Source organism: Zonotrichia leucophrys, chromosome 14, assembly GCF_028769735.1.
Source record: "Zonotrichia leucophrys gambelii isolate GWCS_2022_RI chromosome 14, RI_Zleu_2.0, whole genome shotgun sequence".
NCBI classification, from domain to species: domain Eukaryota; kingdom Metazoa; phylum Chordata; class Aves; order Passeriformes; family Passerellidae; genus Zonotrichia; species Zonotrichia leucophrys.
In genome coordinates this window covers 15,273,426-15,291,861 of record NC_088184.1, presented here as the reverse complement: position 1 = coordinate 15,291,861, position 18,436 = coordinate 15,273,426, and the positions used below count along the sequence as shown (strand labels likewise).

The following is an 18,436-nucleotide window of genomic DNA, read 5'->3' as shown; positions in this document are numbered from 1 at the left end:
TTTAGTCACAGAAGTGTTTATGGAGAATAATTTGTTTGTTTTAAGAGGTGATAATTTGAATGATTAATTATTTAATGGGATACTGTGCAGCCCCTCCGAAGGAGCCGTGATGGAGCAGCTCAGGGGCTCTGCACCCACCTGGGGTTTATCCCAGGGACTTTCTCCGTGTTGGACGCCGCTGCCCTGCCCTTGAAGGCGTCTCTGTCGATCCTCTTGCCCCTCCTGGACGGGGCAGAGTCGGAGATGGTGTAGCCCCGCGGCCGGTGGCCCGAGGGCGAGCGGGGCGAGGTGGCAGCCGCGGTGCCGCCGCCCTGCCCGGCGGCCCGGCCGTCCTCGGCCCGGCCCGGCCATCCGCCCAGGCCTTCCCCTTCCAGGTTCCCCGACTGGGATTTGGATTTCACTTCCGTGCTCAGCCTCCGCGGCACCTCCCGCCCGTTGGCGTCCTTGAGCACCTCCTGCAGCGTCTGCAGCTCCGGGGAGGAGCTGGACTTGCTGAGGGGCTGTGAGGGCTGGAAGGAGAGCTCCTCCAGCGCCCGGCCCTCCTCACGCCCGATGGGGATCCCGCCCTCACACAGCTCCTCCGAGCGCAGCGACTTCTCCTCCTGGCTGGACGTGGAGGAGGACTGGGGAAAAAAAAATAAAATAAAAAACAAACAAACAAACAAAAAACCCCAAACAAAACAAAACAAAAAAAAAAAAAAAGAGAAAATATTAACAGCTTTCACGGAATCAGAGAACCCGAGATTGGTTCTGGTTGGGACAGACCTGAATGCTCATCCCATCTTTGAAAAATGCATGTATTTTATGATTGGCTTTTTGCAAATATTAAAATGAATATTATATGTTTGTGTTAGAAAGTAATGCTGTATTGATTTTCTTAAGTAGCGTGTTAAATATAGTTTTGGGTTATAAAAAAAATGTTGAAATAGAGACTATGCTATGTAGGATACTTTTTTTAAAGAAAGCACTTGCAGCGAAATAGCAGTCACAGGACACCTAAATCTTTCAGAGAAAAAGAATTTATTGCCCTCTTATCAAAAGAAACAAACTTCTTCCCACCTCGAAGGCGCTGTTAGGATTCAGAGGAAGAAGTGGAAGATGACCAGACAGAATCCTGTGTTTGAATGGAATTTATGCATCATGTACAAGGTGTATGAATATGCAACAGGCTGTTGTTTTTAAGTGTTAATCCTCTGTTAACCTGGGTCCTTTTTCGGGCTTGTGCTGTCCAGAAAAAGGTACCCAGACATCCATAACTCTTTGTCTCTATTGTCTCATATTTTCCTAATTAAAACTCTCCAAATTATTATTACTCTAATTATATTACTATTTTTATAACCATTTTATTACTATTAAACTTTTAAAATTTTAAAAACAAATGATTGGCGTTTTTCACACCATGGTTGCTCCAAGCCCCAACGTCCAACCTGGCCTTGGGCACTGCCAGGGATCCATGGCAGCCACAGCTGCTCTGGGCACCTGTGCCAGGGCCTGCCCACCCACCCTCACAGGGACTGATTCCCTCCTTCTCCTGACAGCCAGAATAAAAGCTGACAGCAGCAAGGCTCAAGGCACCCCAACACTTCCAAGGAAAAGTGGGCAGGAAGGAGTACAAAGCAATGTGGATCAAGGTTTTCCCCTGAACGCGCCCAGCACCATCAGCGATCAGTTCCTGAGGGCGCCATGAGGGAGCCCATGGCCAATCCCCCCCTGGGCCTGTCCTTACCCTGCTGTACGAGTCCTGGGCTTTTCCAAACCTCTCCTCGCTCAGCACGTGCTCGGAACACGAGGTCTCGGCGTCCTCGCTCTCGGGGGACTCGGCGGGGGACTCGGCCTCCCTGAGCTCCATGTCCACGCCCGGGCTGCCCTCCTCCAGCACCACGGCCGATTCTAGGGAGACACGGGCACGGCAGCTGAGAGAGGGACACGGGGACAGGCCCCCATCTCTCCTCTCCTCTCAAGCACCAGCCTTTTCCCTACGGGATCTCAACGGAAGGCCATGCCCAGTGAGTGCCCTGGCATCTCTTGGCACGTCAGACTCGCTCCTGGCTGCTCTTTTTGCAGGGAATAAATCACCTCTCCCTCACAGCCTGCCTTTTGGGCCAAGGAAGTGCAGCTGTTTTTTCCAATTTGTTGCTGATGGACAACAGGGCATGGGATGAGGAAACGGGACCTTGGACGTGGGTTATCAGGACAGACAGGAACTACAGAGGTGTAGGAAAGTACGGGATAAAAGCTCACTGGAGACATCAGCTCTCAAAGGGAGCTTTTCTTGAACTGAAATGCAATGCTCCCGAGCCTTGAGGCCTACAAGGAGATCAGAAATTTTCCTAGGAGCCATTTCCTTGCAGTTTGGCAGCTTTCCTAGAACGTCTCGGGAGAAGCAGAACAATTCAGCCCTGAACATGTGTGGAAGGACGAGAGCAGGGGTGACAGGGGCACCGGTGGCATCTGCTCACACACACAGGGAGTGGAACCACACTGACAAAAAAGCCCTGCCTACGTGGAGGATTTAACCTTGGATCTGCTCCAGGCACTGACCACAGGGATGAGTCTGACCAAAGGCTCCTCCTGGCCTTGCTTTTTGTCCTGAGGAAAAGGCTGGAGAACAGGAGGCTTCCCATTATGCACACAAGGGACTGGAAGACCAATCTGAAAGGCCAAGATTTGTTTTCCAAAATAATAACGATAAAAGTAATAAAACCAAAAAATTAGCACACACAAAAAATATAAAGAAAATCAGCAAAATTAAAAAAAAATATACAAAGAAAAAAAATCACTAAAGCAGCTTTTCCTGGATTGATTTCAGCTCGCAGGACCAAAGTTATTTCAAAGAAGCAATTAAGAGTTAGCATTGCACACACAAACCTTCTAAAAATACAAAACAAACCAAAAGGAACCAAAACAACGTGCTGATCTGGTTAGCTGTCCAAGCCAGAACACACCTGCAGATACCCAGTGCTGCCAAGCTCCCCACCTACACCACTGCCAAGATTGCTGGTGCTTTGAAACAACCCAAGCACTAATTATTCCTTAGGTGGGAAGAGAATAACAGGAACAGGGGGAAGTACAGAAAAATATTGAACTGCAGCAGCTTTGTGTTGCTTTGAGAGGCCTCTGACAGCAGCCAGCAGCAGCTCAGAACACCCCACTGCTCTGCTGGGAGCTTTCCAGTGAAGGAAAGAGGCAGAAAGACATTTGAACCCTCTAATTAAAATCACAAAGCATTGCAGGTTATCAAAGCAATGCAGGTGTTGTGCTCATAAAGTGTGTAATTTGATCTCCACTTCATTTAATTATGAAATAAATTTTACTGAAGTGGAGAAAGATTTGACGTTATTGTAGAGCTTCTGAAAGGTAAAATTTAGCAGGTTTTCTGCTGAAATACATTTCTTTTTTTAAAAAAAAGCTCTTAACCAGGCTCCATGCTGGCTGAACGTTATCCATATATGAAATCTATACATATTATCAGCTGCTTTTATTTTTCTGTGCCCAATTCTGGCAGCTCCCTGTGGGCTGAGCAGCTCCAAGGGGAGCCTGTCCTGCAGCACACGCTGCTCTCCTCACAGCTGGGAGCTTTTCCACTGGGCACAACACAAAGCCAATTGGAAAATGAAGCTGCAAATGAAGGATTAATTAACCCAGCCACGTTTTGACAGGTCATTTAACACTGGCCTCATGACTCACAAGCCACCCCAGCTAAAAGCTGCTTTGAGGAACTGTCTGCACTTGCAAATGTTGGATCTGGCTTGGACTTCTTCATGCTAGTCAAGATCCCATTTGTTGAGAGTGATGAGACTGGGGACAGACAGGAGACATGGAAGGGGAAAATGAGGGATGAGGGATACATTTTCTATGAATCAGAGGTGTTCTTCTATGGCAATACTGTTTGGTTGGTTTTTTCCTTAAAGATATATAAATATACCTGCCCAGGATATGCTCCTGTGCAACTTCCCTTGACAACTGGACTGGTACATGGAAGAGAAAGAGGCCACTGCAAAGGGAAATCAAGTGAGCAGCTACATCAAAAGGAAGGAGAGACTATATGAAAAAAATATAAAAAAATTAAAAAGCACAGAGTTTAAAATGTAACCAAGAGCCTAGTTTAAAACAAACAAATAAATAAATGAAACAAAGGAAAGAACAAGCTGGGATAAGCTCACCAGATGCCAAAGGGATACTTTAAGGGCACAAGGTCTCAACACGAATAAGGAGGAATAAACACATCCAACAGTGCAGGCTCCAACTGCTCCCTTTGCAGAATGCATTTTGTGAGGAGGCTTAGGAACAGAAAATCCCTTCCTGATATCCCAGCACACACAGGAAACCAGGCTGACCCTTTCCTGACCTGCACAAGGTCACTTTCAAACCCACAGAAGAGCCTGAAAAATCTGGGTAAAGACCCACAGAGGTTTAACCTCTAAAGGGGCAGAACAGGCGTGTCACAGTGGGACAGCAAAACTTCTTCCAGTCACTGCCCAGCCAGCTCCAGCAAGTCTGGGTAACAAGGAGGGGCCCAAATGACTCCCAGACTGGCACAGGAGTGGCATTCAGGTGGCATGGGTTCAGCTCTCCACTTAGCTCCACATACCACGAATTTTTAGAGTCACAAAAGTGTTAATGGAGAATAATTTTTCTGTTTGTTTGTAAGAGGCGATAATTTGATTTTGGCTCCAATTTTGTGTTTACATGTTCTAAAACACTAAAACACACCCTGCCCTGCTTCAAAGAAAGCTGAAAACTGGCATTTTAACCAGATTTCCAGACAATCCATCCCATTTTCCCCAGCAAAGCCTGGTCTGCTGGTACTGCTGCTCAATTCTGATGGTGCCTGCAGTGCTCAGAGCCTCAGTGTTGGATACCACTGGTAAGAGCTCGAGCAGGGACTGCAGAAAGCTTTAAAAACTGCAGCTCTTGGTCAACACCAATCTCCCAACATTAACAAGTTTTTAAGAGGAACTAGCACCACATTAAATAGAGTGAAAATCCTTGGCCACTGTGTTAAAATCAAGCCAGCAAATGAAAACTCGAGTGGTTCAACTGCAGGCTGAACAGTCCTTTTCAGAGGTGGGTAAATCCAAGGGGATTTGCATTCTGCTGTAAAAGCCAGAGGCAGCCCACTCCTCCTGGCTGCCAAGGGCTGGGACAGGCCATGCCCCAGGAACCTGCAGCTCCGAGTGCCCGACACAGACTCCCAAACTGAAGACAAATGGAAATGGAAACACTGCATGGAAAGATCCATCCACATGTGGGATGCCCAGATCAGCCCCAAACAAGTGGGAGAGGGAACAGATCCATGACTTTGTTCATTTTCATTTGGGGAACACACCAACCACACCACTCCTCCAAAGCAGCTCCGTGACTCCCCCTGCCTCCTGCTCCCCCGCGCACCAGCAGAAGCAAGAGGAAGGGAATTTTTCCCTTCTAGGGACAAGAACCGCTTCCCTTTCTCAGTGCTGGCCCCCTGACACTCCCAGGTGCTGTGGCAGCCCTGCAGGGACCCAGCAGAGCCCGGAGCTGGCCCGCCCTGCCCGCAGCCCCCACCTGTGTTGGAGCGCTGCAGCAGCGAGGGCTTGGCCGTGCCCGTGGCCAGGCTGGAGGAGGGCACGGACAGGGATTTGTACAGAGCCGTCTCCCGGTGCTCCTTGAAGCGCTCTGCAGCCATCAGGGCGTTGGAGAGCTCCTGCAGGGGCATGTTGTTGATGTCTGAGGAGAAGGGGCTCAGCGGGTTCTCCAGGCTCATCAGCCAGCTCGTGTTGCCTGCACCAGACAAGGGGGGAAGTGTTGCAGACATCTTTTCATGAAAAATCCTTTCCTTAGGAGTTTTCCTCCTGAGAAGCTGAGAGGCCTCAGGAACAAAATGTAAACAATGGTTATCTGCTGCTGTGGAATGCAACAGGTAGACTTTTGATTAGCTCATCTTAGATATTTGTAATTAATGGCCAATCATAGCCCAGCTGGCTCGGACAGAGAGCTGAGCCACAAACCTTTGTTATCATTCCTTTCTATTCTTAGCTTAGCCAGCCTTCTGATGAAGCCTTTTCTTCTATTCTTTTAATATAGTTTTAATGTAATATATACCATAAAATAATAAATCAAGCCTTCTGAAACATGGAGCCAGATTCTCAGCATAAGACCCCTGTGAACACCGTCTCCCAGCTCCCCCACAGGTTACAGCTCCTGTTGGAAATGCTCACATTGTTTTGGAATTTGCAGGTAAAAGAGCCAAACAGAGCAAGTTCTCAGTTCTGCAGAATGACTCAATTAATTTGCTACTCCCAGTGCTCTGCACTGCACCCCAAGCTCCTCAAAACCCACCCCCGGTAACTCACTGCAACAGCAGATTCCCAAAGCCATCCAAAACACTCAGGTGTCCTAATTAACACCAGGTCAGTTACTTTCTCATGAAACAGCTTTCAGTTGAAACAGGTAATTCCTGTTAATCTCGTGGAACACATTGGTGCTCAAGCATTTTGACCTTGAACAGGTTGTTATTCCTTCCCTAAGAGCAAACACAGCTGAGCTGTCCAGACTTGTGGCTGCCCCTGGATCCCTGGCAGTGCCCAGGCCAGGCTGGACAGGGCTGGGAGCACCCTGGGACAGGGGAAGGTGTCCCTGCCATGGCAGGGGTGGCACTGGATGGAACCCATCCCATGGTTCTACAGTTTCAAAAGGCAGTAAGCCATAAACAGATTTATTTACAACTAAATATGGATTTTTCTCCTTCCCCCAGGCTCTGGGCTCTCCCCAGGATCCCCCCCACACTCAGGTACCCACCTGTGGGCCTGCGCACCAGGATCTCTGCCCAGCCCTGGGTCAGCAGGGGCACGTAGGCAGCCAAGTTGGCCTTTTCCTTCTGCAGGGCCGTCTGTGGAGCAGGACTGGCCTTGTCTGGGCGGGCTGCAGCAGCAGCAGGGCCCTGTGTCCCTTGGGATGTTGAGCCACTGGGAAAGTGGGAGGCTGAGCTGTCTAAGGCACCAACACGTAAGGCATGACCACCTGGCAGGACAGACACAATCCAAGGGAGAGACACGCTTAGTTAGCCCCGAAAATATCTCAGGAATGAGGCTTTTAACTTCTTCTAGCAGCCACATACACAGTATACTGATTTTATTTCCCTTGTCATTACAATTATTGTTGTTACTATTATTTCATTTTAATTATTAAACTTGTTCTTCTCTCAATCCACAAATTTTCTTACTTTTCCCCTTCCAACTCTCTCCTCCATCTCCCTGTGTGGGACAAAGTGACCACCTGTGTGAGGCTTAGCTGCCAGCTGGGGCTAAACCACAAAGAGAATTTGATGTTCTATGTGTTCTTTATAAAGCAGTTTATGTGATCACCAAAGCTCTCCTGCGAAGAGAGGAAAGCAGGAGGAGCCTCACCACACCTAAAGCCAACAGCTCCTGCTACCTGCTCCTCATTAAACACCAGAGAGCTCCAGATCTCCAATTAGCTCAGACACAGGAGGCACCCAGGCCTTCAAGCTGTGGCAGGGAGAGCCCAGGATGGGAACTCACCTGACATGGATCGGACTCTGTTGCGGGAGCTCCTGCAAACCTGCTGCCCAGGCTGGGACTCCAGCTTGGCTGGAGCCTCCTTGGTCTGTCTCACTTGCAAAACAGGGTCTGAGCTGTAGGAAAGGAGACATTGGTGATGTTGAGGGAGGAATCAGGCGTGCTGGACAAATAAAACATTCCTCTTATGCTACAAAGATGTAGCAGTGGTTTAGGTGACTTTGTCAGCCGTAGATTTCCAGAAATGGGAGCAACACCTACCTTGGTTCTGGGGGGCTCTGGAATTCTCCAGAGTCCAGGCCAAGCAGGGACCTTGTCCCCGTTCCAACACTTGTAGTGATGGTCACCAGCTTGTTACCAACCAGCCAGGTCTTGGTCCTTCCTCCAGCCAGCAGAAACTCCCCCACGGGAGACCTGGGAACACATTTGGGATGAAGATTCCTCAGCAGGCAGAGAACAGAGCTGGTGCCATTAACCATGCAGGAGGTGCTGCCTGCTCTCCTTTACACAGCATTTGTGCCACCCCCCCTGGCTGCCCACATCTCTGTTATCCATCAGGATGATGGATGAGCTGCTGCAGCACGCTGGGATTATCCTGCAAGGACAGGGAGCAAAGCCCTGCTCCAGTGGATTTGAAAGAACCACAGACTGGTTTGGGTTGGGAGGAACCCTAAAATCCATCCAGTGCCACCCCCTGCCATGGCAGGGACACCTTCCACTATCCCAGGCTGCTCCAAGCCCCATTCAACTGGCCTGGAACACTTCCAAGGACGGAGCATCCTCTGGGAAATCCATTCCAGGGTCTCACCACCCTCACAGGAAAAAAAATCCTTCTCAGTATGCCACCTACTCCTGCCCTCTGGCAGTGGGAACCCATTCCCTGTGTCCTGTCCCTCCACCCCTTGTCCCCAGTCCCTCTCCAGCTCTCCTGGAGCCCCTTCAGGGGCTCTGAGACCTCACCACAGCCTTCCCATCTCCAGTCTTTCCTCATCTCCTCCTTTTTAGCCAAGATTTTATCAGTGAGGAAAGGCTTCAGAGCCTGAGCCTGCCACAATCCCAACATTTTCCCACCAACAGAGTGAGACATGAACCTGAGTCCCACCCGTGTGTCCCTACTGACCTCTTGGGCACAGCGGTGAAGTTGGAGAAGACGTATCGAGCCATCATGTCCAGGCACGTCTCTGTCAGCTCCAGGTGCAGGTTTTTCAAGTTGTCATCAGCCTGAGCCATGGAGTTTTCATCTGCAGAGCCCAGGCTGGAGCTGGTGATGGAGGTTTGGATGCGGCTGGAAGAGAAAGGCCCCAGGTGCCCGATGAGATGGCACCACGTCCCCGTGCCCACAGGTGATGGGATGCAGCCCCTGCTGTGCATGCACGTGCCAGCCAGCACACCCAGGCCTTGGGAAACAGATTTTGGGATCAGCCTGGTGCTGTGCTTCCCAGGCTGTCCTTGCAGCAAGGGGATTTTCTCTGGAGAGCCTCCAGTGCCAGCGCTCTCTGACGTTGGTGGCCCATGGGCAAGTGCACCAAGCAAGGAGAGAGTGGCAGCTTTGAGCTCCTAATCTATGCTGAGGGCAAGCATCCCATGAGCAGCACCAGCTTCCCAGGCAGCAGGTTGCCCATGAGCCAGAAACTGGGGCACTCCACACTTCACTTTATACTCCTGTGGTTTGCTCTTTTCTCTGTTGCATCTCTTCCGTATATCGGTTTTTTTCCCCTCCAAATTCAATAGCTACGTAAAACCTAATTTAACTTGAAATAGGAAAAAACATTGCACTCTGAACAGGAAATTGGCACAAGAATAGAGAGAAGGTCTGCCTTCAAATCAGCCAAATCAGCAAAGCAGTTTAAAACCATTTCTGTTTTAGGCTGGACTGCAATACTTTATAAAGACAATTCCTTATGTCATTGTAATACAAACTAAGCTGAGGCACAGCCAAAATTGTTGTCATGTGGCAAATTCTTTGGCTTCATTAAGGGCAATTATCTGAACTTTTTGTTGCTACCATTTACACTGAAAGGCAAGAGAAGAAAATCACCTCATGATTAATAGGGAAATCAGAGAATCCTGGAAGGGTTTGGGTTGGAAGGGACCTCAAAGCCCATCCAGTGCCACCTCTGTCATGGCAGGGACACCTTCCACTGTCCCAGGTGCTCCCAGCCCTGTCCAGCCTGGCCTGGGCACTGCCAGGGATCCATGGCAGCCACAGCTGCTCTGGGCACCTGTGCCAGGGCTGCCCACCCTGCCAGGGAAGGATTTCTCCCATTACATGAAGTGTCAGAACTATAATTGCAATTCAGTCACTTCAGCCTGTCTCCCCCAAACACTACATAGAGCCAAAAATAAAAAAAAAAATAAACCAAATCAAGTACCACTGACAGCAATCTTACGGTTAAGGCACAACTCTTCAGGTTCAGCAGCTTAACACTCAAGAGAAGTGATCCAGAAATATGTTTTAAAAACTGGCATCAATTATTTCAGATCTTTCATTGGAGCAGATCAATGCTTGCCATCAAAACCTGTCAGTCAATCAAATCAATCTCTGAAATCAAATCTTGTTTTCCTTAGCTGTGAAAGCAACAATTCATATGGGCTCAGCACAGCCCTCACTCGTCTCTGGAAAGACAAATCCAGGTTTTTCATGGCATCATTCTTGAGACCAGGAGACTTCACCAGCTCCTTCAGAAGAACAAATCCTAAACTGAGGCCAGAACTAGACTGGAAGGAGAGCTCTCCATGACTCTGCAGAGCTTCCAGAGCCTCTCCTGAATCAAACCCCTGCTTGAGAGGCTCAAGTTTTAGTGAGCTGTACCCAGGATTCTCACTTGTGCAGAATGCAACCTTTTTCCTTTTTCTGTGTGTGGGTTTGTTTGGGGGTTTTTTTCCCCTTCACCACCTTTACTTTGAAAACAGAATCTTTGATTGCTAAAGCACCAGAGAACGTGGCCAGGTGAGCACAGACACCCAGGGTGTGACGTGGCCTTGGGAAGCCTCGGGATGCTTTCCCAAAGCCCTCGCCTGTGCCCGAGGCCGGTTTTGGATGGGATAACCAAGTCATGCAAGCATCCCACATGCAAATCCACCCTGCTTCCACCCACCCTGGCAGCAAAACCTCCAAGGGCCCAGCTGCTCTTGGATTGTCCCCATCCAAAGTGCCTCTACCTGCGGACCACATGTTCAGACACACTGATGCTGCGGGATCGGAAGGCATCAACTGCAGAGGGTTCTTTCAGCTCTTTCACTGGAGGAGAGTTATTCAAGCCTTGCTTTGCATTTTTGGCTAGTCTTAAACTACTATGTGGAGAAGCACCAAGCCCCAAAAGAGGTCACAGAAGGGAGGAAACCATTGTAGGGATGTAGGTTGAAAGGTCACAGTCACAGGGTCAATATTGGGGGATCCCGGAGGGTGATGGAAAATAAAACAAATGCCAGAAAAAAAAAAAAAAGGGAAACAAAAATTAAAACATACAAACAAGCAGAGCTGAAAGCTTTAAAAAGACAAACCACATTTTGAAAACAAGATTTTAAATGTGCTACAAAACAAATGAAATTAGTACAAGTTAAAAGAAAAAAACTGGTTGAAATGAGAGTTGGAATACTGGGCTGTTCAGCAAAGGCAAGGGCACCTGAGGGCTCCCTGGCACAAATTCCTCAAGGCTGAGGAGTTTTGTGCACTTCAACCCCTCTTGTGTTGCCCCAACTCAGCATGGCTCAACACCTGAGGGCTTCCACAGATCCTAAAATGCTTTACCTGCACTAGGTCACAGCAGATTTTAATAAGAGACAGGGACTATGGCACCCATCTCTGTCCTCACTAAGCCTGGCCCAAAGCTGAGTCACAGCACACCCAGGGCCTCCCAGAGGTGTCCCTTAGCCCAGCTCGAGGCCCCGGGGACACTGAGCCCCTGTTCCAGACCCTGCCACACTGCAGAGCCCACAAACAGCCCTGGGGATGCTCCTGTGCCACCCCAGCTCCAGGGAACCCCCTGGGCCCTGGGCTGGCACAGAAAGGAAATTACTGTGCACACTGGCAAGTGCCAGGAACACGTGGGAGATGACAGCGATTAAGATCCAATTAAGATCCAAGAGGCACTTTAATTAGTCACTGAGATGCACGCCAGGCTCGGGCTAATTTGGGCAGAACAGTTGGTCCAGCAGCTCCCGTCCCCAGGGATAAAATGCAGGCACTAATTTAACCCTTCTGGCTCTTTCTAAACACAATTTGTCTGCCATCCTCATCTCAGTGAGCTCTTACATCTCAGATTGCCACCTGCAGGGATCAGAATTTCTTTGTCCTTCTCCCAGCAACCTCTCCCAGAGCACTTTTGGCCACAGCTGCTGCAGAGAGCCCAGGCTCATGCTCAGGGATCATCCCCTACACCAACATCAGCACACCCAGCAGCCCTGGGAACTGCTGGGATCATTACCATTGGAACACCCAGCACCTCAGCTATGGCAGGGAAACCTTCTTTGGGCTTCAGGACTAAAAACCAAGCCCAGAAACTGCTCAGGAAGGAAACTGGAATCTGCTCCAGGCCCTTCCTCTTTGCCCTGGCCAGAATCCATGCTCAGCCAGGCCCAGAAGCAGTGGCATCCTGCTATTCCAGTGCTTTGGGCACTGCCTGAGTACAGCCACGCTCCTCAGCAGAGATCTCTGTGGAAAGTGATCCAGCAAAAGCCTTTAGAGACAGTAGTATTCCAACCTGGTAGAATTTAACAGGTTTTTTAAGGGGGAAAAAAGAAAAAAAAAAAGATTAGTTGGGATTCTAATTGGAGAGATGAGTGTCAAAAGCCTTCTCTTCCAAGTTGCTGGATGAAAGAGGAGGAGATGGGAGAGATGAAACACAACACAAGGCTCACAGCTGCAGCAGTAGGGCAGGGATGGTGTTTCTGCATTGCAAGACTGCTGCAGCCTTGCAGCTGAAGTAGAGGCACTTTCCCCAGGGCTCAGATGCCACCATGTGCTCACTGCTCACAACACTGAAGCAAGTTAAGTGAACCAGTTTAGGTAATCCCTGCAGGTAAAAGGATGTTGGAGAAACCCTGAATGCCTTCCAAGGAATATCTTCCTCCCCTGGCAAATGTTACCTTGAATGATTGCTGGCAAGAAAGGCTCTGACTTCTGAAGGCTTTGCTTAAAACTGTCATGATGGCTTCAAAGATTCAAAAAATAAAAAAGGGCTTGGACAGAAAGCAGCTGTGTGCCAGCCAGTGCACTGACCTGGCTGGGAACACCATGGAAAAACACAGGACTGGCTCTATAATTTATCCAGGTCATTGATCACAACCATTTCTCTGGCAATCATCTGAAAATGACTCGTTACAGATCAATCATCAAAAGGAGCTCACATAATCCACATGAACATGGGATTCTGTTATCTCTGGTATCACCCTCATCTCTCATCTCTGCTCACACTGCACTGACACACCCCAACCTGACACAAGTGTTGATTTTCAGAAGTGAGCACCAAAAGGGCTGCACAGGCCTGCAGGACAGGCAGTGCTGCCTCAGCTGCCCCACCAGGCTGCCAGCCTGGCTGCATCCCAGCCTCTCACCAACCCACTTGTCTTTGACCTAAAGAGGTTTACTTTGCTTGCTTACTGCACTGCCAGATGGGGATCAGAACCCAGCCTCCCTCAGGGACACCAGAGCAGGAACACCAAACCCTGCTGGGCTCCAAGAGAATTTACCTCTTTGGCCTCTCATTGAGGCTGGTGCTGCGAGCCCTGAAGCTGTCCTTCTCTGGGGTGTCATCGAAGGACAGGAGCACGTTGGAGCGCAGGCCCTGCGTGGGGACAGGAGGTGACAACGTGAACAACGTGCGGCTCAAAATCTGCAGCTCAAAATCTGCAACTCAAAATCTGCAACTCAAAGCACAAGAGCTCACAGAGACGCTGACAGGACAACCAGAATTCTGCAGGCTTCAAAGAGAAGCTCCAATGATCTCAGCTCAGTTTGGATCAGGTCCCCTGAGTGCTGCTGGGCTGAGCAGAGCCATTACCTTGGTGATGTAGGGGACAAAGTCCTTGCGGAAGGGCAGGCGGCAGCGGATGAACCACATGGCGATGACGTGGTGGGCCAGGCAAACGATGTACTGGTTAAACCTGCAGCAGCAGAGACACCCCAGCTCAGTGTGCACTGCTCAGCCTGGCACACTGAACTGCTCCTTCACCTAATCAGAGTGTAAAGGAAAAAAAAAGCCCTCTAAAATTCTCTTCAAGAAAAACAGGTTTTTGTCCAAGGTGATGATGTCCTAGAATTGTATCATGGAATTACAGAATGGTTTGGGTGGGAAGGGATCTTACAGATCATCCAGTTCCACCTTCCACTATCCCAGGTTGCTCCAAGCCCTGTCCAGCCTGGCCCTGGACATTTCCAGGGACCCAGGGGCAGCCACAGCTTCTCTGGGCACCCTGTGCCAGGGCCTGCCCACCCTCACAAGGCAGAAATATCCCTTCTTCAGGAAAAGCCTGGTGACACCAGAATGAGCAACATCCTGTGGATAACCTTGAACCAAAAACTACAAGAAAAGGCTTTCCAAGCTCTGAGTTTCACAGCTGAGAGAAGCACGTTGCTGTGGCCTTACTTGGAGGGGTTGGTGTAGGGCAGGGAGATGGCGAAGACGCTGGCGTACTGCTCTGCCGCGAAGTTCCGGTACAGGTGAGGCAGCCTGGCCAGAGCTGCAAGAGTCCAACAGCAAAACCAGCACAGGTGAGCCCTCAACACACCCTTCCACACAACCCTTCAACATCCTAACTCAGTTCAATTTCTAGATTTTTGGTTTTTTCTGAATGATCAGTGACATGGAAGTTAAAATCACGTCATGCAAGAAGAAAGCAGCTGGTATTTCTATATGGCTGCACAACACAGAGTGTGTTTCTCTCTTCAGAGCAAGAGCTTCATACAGAAAACTTGTAACAAATTAGGTGATCCAACATTTACAACCTAAGCAAGGGCATCACAGTGCATTCCATATGACCAACATCCCCCCATTCCACACAAAACCCACAACTACAGAAACCGAAAGGAAGAACATCACGACTTACTCGACAGAAATTCCAGCAGAGGGATTGCCATGTTGGCCGTGGCAGAAATGTGGGTGAGTTTGACAATGAGGACGGGCAGTGCCTTGATGATGATGTCGGGCATCTCCACGCTGCAGACTGACAGTGCCACCACGCACTGGTTGGCACAGCGGTAGATGAGCCCGTGCTCCAGGCAGTACACGATCTCTCGCTGGCAGGGCAGGGAAACACTCAGCACACCAAAGAACACCCTGACAGCACCCCCTGACTCCTGGCAGCACCCCAGGGCACCCTGAAGGTACCCCTGCTGCAAGGCACCCCTGCTGCAAGGCTGGGTGACACAGCTGAGTGCTAACACTGAGCTTTAAATAACGCTGCAGATACCCCAGGCCAAACTCTTATCAGGGAACTCAAATCAAGTAGGTAGTTGAGACTTTAAGTTCCTGATTTAACAGAAATTTTGTGTTTCTAAGAGGGTAGAATCACTCAGTGATCTGTGAGGGGAGAGAGGTGAGGAGTGAACCCACAGTTAATCCTACATGGAGTTCCCAAAGTGTTTTTTCACCAACAGCAAAGGGCAGTGTTACCTTGCACTCCTGTCTCCTAACCAGCTCCCAGGCTAAACCATGCTCTACAGGCTCTGCCCTCCCTGCAGCCCCCCGTGTCCCCACACCTGCTTGGCTTTGTCCAGGTAGTTGTGGTAAGATATCAGTGCTGTCAGCACGGGGACCACAGCCAGGTGCAGATCCGTGCGGGAAAAGCCTTCGGGGGTCCCGTGGAGCCTGTCCGTGGTCTTCTTGTCTGTGAGCTGACAAATCACACAGCCAGTCAGGGCACCTCTCACTGAAACACCCTCTGAAAGGCAGCAGAAGGCACTGCCCACAGCTCCCCAAGACCTGTGTATACATATATCCATATACATGCATTAAAACACACATTTATTACCTATTCTGTACCTAGAACAGCCCTCACAAAAGAGAGGGTGAGTAAGGATTGACAACCAGCCTGCTAATCGTAAAAATATTAGTCTGAAGACAAAAAAAAAAACACTCAAAAATCCCCTCCAAGCAATTCCCAAGCAAGCCAAGGAGCTGGGGACTGTGCTTCAGTGGCATTACCATGTTGCTCAGTGCAGAGGCCAGCTGGTCTATGTTGCAAGGAGAAGTTAAAAATAGCACTTTATAGCGGAGGGACTCGGGTAATTTGTTGAGAACCAACTTCAGCACCTTCCAGTCTGTCTCCTGCAAAGACAGGAAATGTTAAGCTTGAAAATTTTTGCACGATTTCACTTGAGTTTGGAAGATCAATCAAACTGCAGACAATGTGTCATTTCCTAGGCAGATGCAGGCCTTGTCGTGGTTGATACAGAAAAAGAAGTCACAAGTTTCTCCCTGTCTGTCACCCAGCTCGAGGTGCAATACTGGCACCACAAACTGGAAGAGGAATTACATTGAGATCTGACAGCCAGAATCCATTTCTCCAAAGCACCAGCACCAATTAACTCCCAGAGCAAGCCAAGCCCTCAGCACAGAACCGTGTCCAATGCCACCCTCAGGAACAATTCCTATTTACGGTTTATTGCTGATGAAACATTCCCAAAACACCTCGCAAACTCGCACTGGGAGAGGTTTTATTTCCAAATGCCCTTTCAGAAGCAGGATGGCCTCTTGGATCTTGTTTAACAAGCACAGCTTTTGCCCTTGCCTGCTCTGAAGCAGTGCAGGGAAAGCTGTGCTCATTTTCTCAAGAGCTGCACTGCTGCTCCCACTGGTGGCTGTGAAGCTGCACAATCACACCCAGATTTTGAGCAGGAGGAGCAGAAATTGCTTTTCAGGATTTATTTAAGAACTCTGGGCTGGAATTTGACAGGCAGCTGGTGCCAGGAGTGGACACAAGGATGCTAGGATGGGACAGAAGGATGCCAGGAGGACAGAAAGATGCCAGGAGGGTTCACAAAGACGCCAGGAGGGGACAGAAGGATTCCAGGAGGGGACACAAGGATGCCAGGAGGGGACACAAGGATGCCAGGAGGGGACACAAGGATGCCAGGAGGGGACAGAAGGATGCCAGGAGAACACAAAGATGCCAGGAGGGTTCACAAAGATGCCAGGAGGGGACAGAAGGATGCCAGGAGGGGACACAAGGATGCCAGGAGGGGACAGAAGGATGCCAGGAGGGGACACAAGGATGCCAGGAGGGGACAGAAGGATGCCAGGAGGGGACACAAGGATGCCAGGAGGGCACATACCTGCTTCAAACACTGCAGGAGGACCCCAAAGACCATGGAGTAGGGCAGGTGTCCCACCCGGACGGTGCCACCCTGGGAAGGCACACTGGGGCTGCCTGAAGGTGGGGACAGGGTGCCAGGGGGCTTTTTCTCAGAAGCCCTTTTCTCTGCCTCCCTGCAGCACAGAAAGGGAGAAAAACACAGAAAAATACATGTCATTTTTACAGCTTATTCGTGTGACCTACAGCATCGCTCTGTTTGGGAGCCAGGTTAAAGACTGACAAATATAATCTGCATTTTCAATTTTAAAAAGCACAGGATTGCCCAGCAGACACACTGCAATCAGCCAATTTGATCAATGAAGGATTTTTCTATCCAATTTATAAAGATATCTTTTGGGGTGTGTTACACAACTTTAGACAAGCTATAAAATTAAAACTAGCCAGATTTGTACAAATCATTGAATCAAATTCAGCGTGGAACTGGTTTGAGGCAAAAATTTGCACATTTTTAGGGGAAGCTTTGTGAGCAGGAACTTAAATTTCATGTCTGAGATTGAGAGCTCTGCAGGTAAGTGATTTGTAAGAACAGCTCACCAATGCCTTACTGGTTCAGACAATCCTAGGCTGTAACTACAGACTGGTCTTGGATGTGGAAGATTTAGAAAAACTGCAGATTGTTACTGATGGAACATTGAGCTCAGCACACAGTTTAGTTTGGAAACACAATTTAGTTTGGAAAAACGCTTTTTAAAAATAAAAAATAAATTAAGAAGTGTCCAAGGCCAGGTTGGGTGGGGTTTGGAGCAGCCTGGGACAGGGGAAGGTGTCCCTGCCCATGGCAGGGGAGCACTGGATGAGCTCTAGGATCCCTTCCAACCCAAACCACTCTGTGATTCTTTTGCCTGACACAATGAGAAACCTACACAAAATCACAGAGGCAGTAGGGGCTGAACCTCACTGCTCCATCCTTGTTGGCAAGGCCCAGGCGGTGCAGGGAGTCAGCTCGGAGCATCAGCAGGAAATCAAACACCTGCAACAGGGAACACACTGGAGTCACTCAAACCTCAGCCACTGCAATGCTCTCCCACCCCTACATGATATTTTTCCTGGTGCAGAAGGATTTTTAAGAGATGCCACAGCTTGTTCTGCAGGAGGCATCGCACCGCATTTACACACCTGTGTGAGCCAAGGAACATTAATTCTACTTCTTGCAAGCCCCAGAGCACCCAGTCCCCACCTTGACCCAGGAACCCAGCGGGCTGTGCAGCTCTGGGGGCACAGGGGCTGCTCCTACCTGCAGCCTGATGCTGCTGGCCACGGGCAGGCTGTAGCAGAACTTGTAGTGGCGCTGCACGTGCTGGATCAGCATCTCGTACACGCGCGTGGCGTGGCTGGAGGGCAAACTGTACAGCTTGGTCTGCAGCACAGAAACACAGACACACAGCCCTGTCACACCCCTGGGGCTGCACTGCCACTTCCTGCAGAAAGGCAGCAAAAGCTTCATCCTCGCTGTATGGCTCTGCAAGGAACCTCTGCAAAGATCCAGAGCTGCTCCAGAGAACAGCCCAGGACATGCTGCCCAAACACAACAGACCTATTAAATCTATTCAAGGTTATCAGCTCCTCCTTTCAGCTAATTTATGGGCACATCCTCCCTCCACACA

The 18,436-nt window shown here is 49.6% G+C and overlaps 1 protein-coding gene across 4 annotated transcripts in view; it reads right to left on the bottom strand.

Moving 5' to 3' along the window:
• Positions 1–18,436, bottom strand: part of TSC2 (TSC complex subunit 2) — a 33,348-nt gene that overhangs the window by 5,536 nt on the left and 9,376 nt on the right. The window contains exons 17-34 of one of the 4 annotated variants that reach the window (XM_064726454.1): positions 18,067–18,189; positions 17,696–17,802; positions 16,792–16,945; positions 15,662–15,784; positions 15,217–15,351; positions 14,565–14,754; positions 14,105–14,198; positions 13,520–13,622; positions 13,209–13,303; positions 10,680–10,811; positions 8,638–8,802; positions 7,779–7,931; positions 7,521–7,633; positions 6,778–6,999; positions 5,545–5,760; positions 3,926–3,994; positions 1,727–1,890; positions 139–623 (exon numbers count right to left, since the gene is read on the bottom strand). In XM_064726454.1, coding sequence (XP_064582524.1) covers positions 139–623; positions 1,727–1,890; positions 3,926–3,994; positions 5,545–5,760; positions 6,778–6,999; positions 7,521–7,633; positions 7,779–7,931; positions 8,638–8,802; positions 10,680–10,811; positions 13,209–13,303; positions 13,520–13,622; positions 14,105–14,198; positions 14,565–14,754; positions 15,217–15,351; positions 15,662–15,784; positions 16,792–16,945; positions 17,696–17,802; positions 18,067–18,189 — 2,843 coding nt within the window. The remainder of the gene's footprint in view (positions 1–138; positions 624–1,726; positions 1,891–3,925; positions 3,995–5,544; positions 5,761–6,777; positions 7,000–7,520; positions 7,634–7,778; positions 7,932–8,637; positions 8,803–10,679; positions 10,812–13,208; positions 13,304–13,519; positions 13,623–14,104; positions 14,199–14,564; positions 14,755–15,216; positions 15,352–15,661; positions 15,785–16,791; positions 16,946–17,695; positions 17,803–18,066; positions 18,190–18,436) is intronic. The other 3 variants (XM_064726450.1, XM_064726451.1, XM_064726453.1) reach the window with 3 other exon arrangements.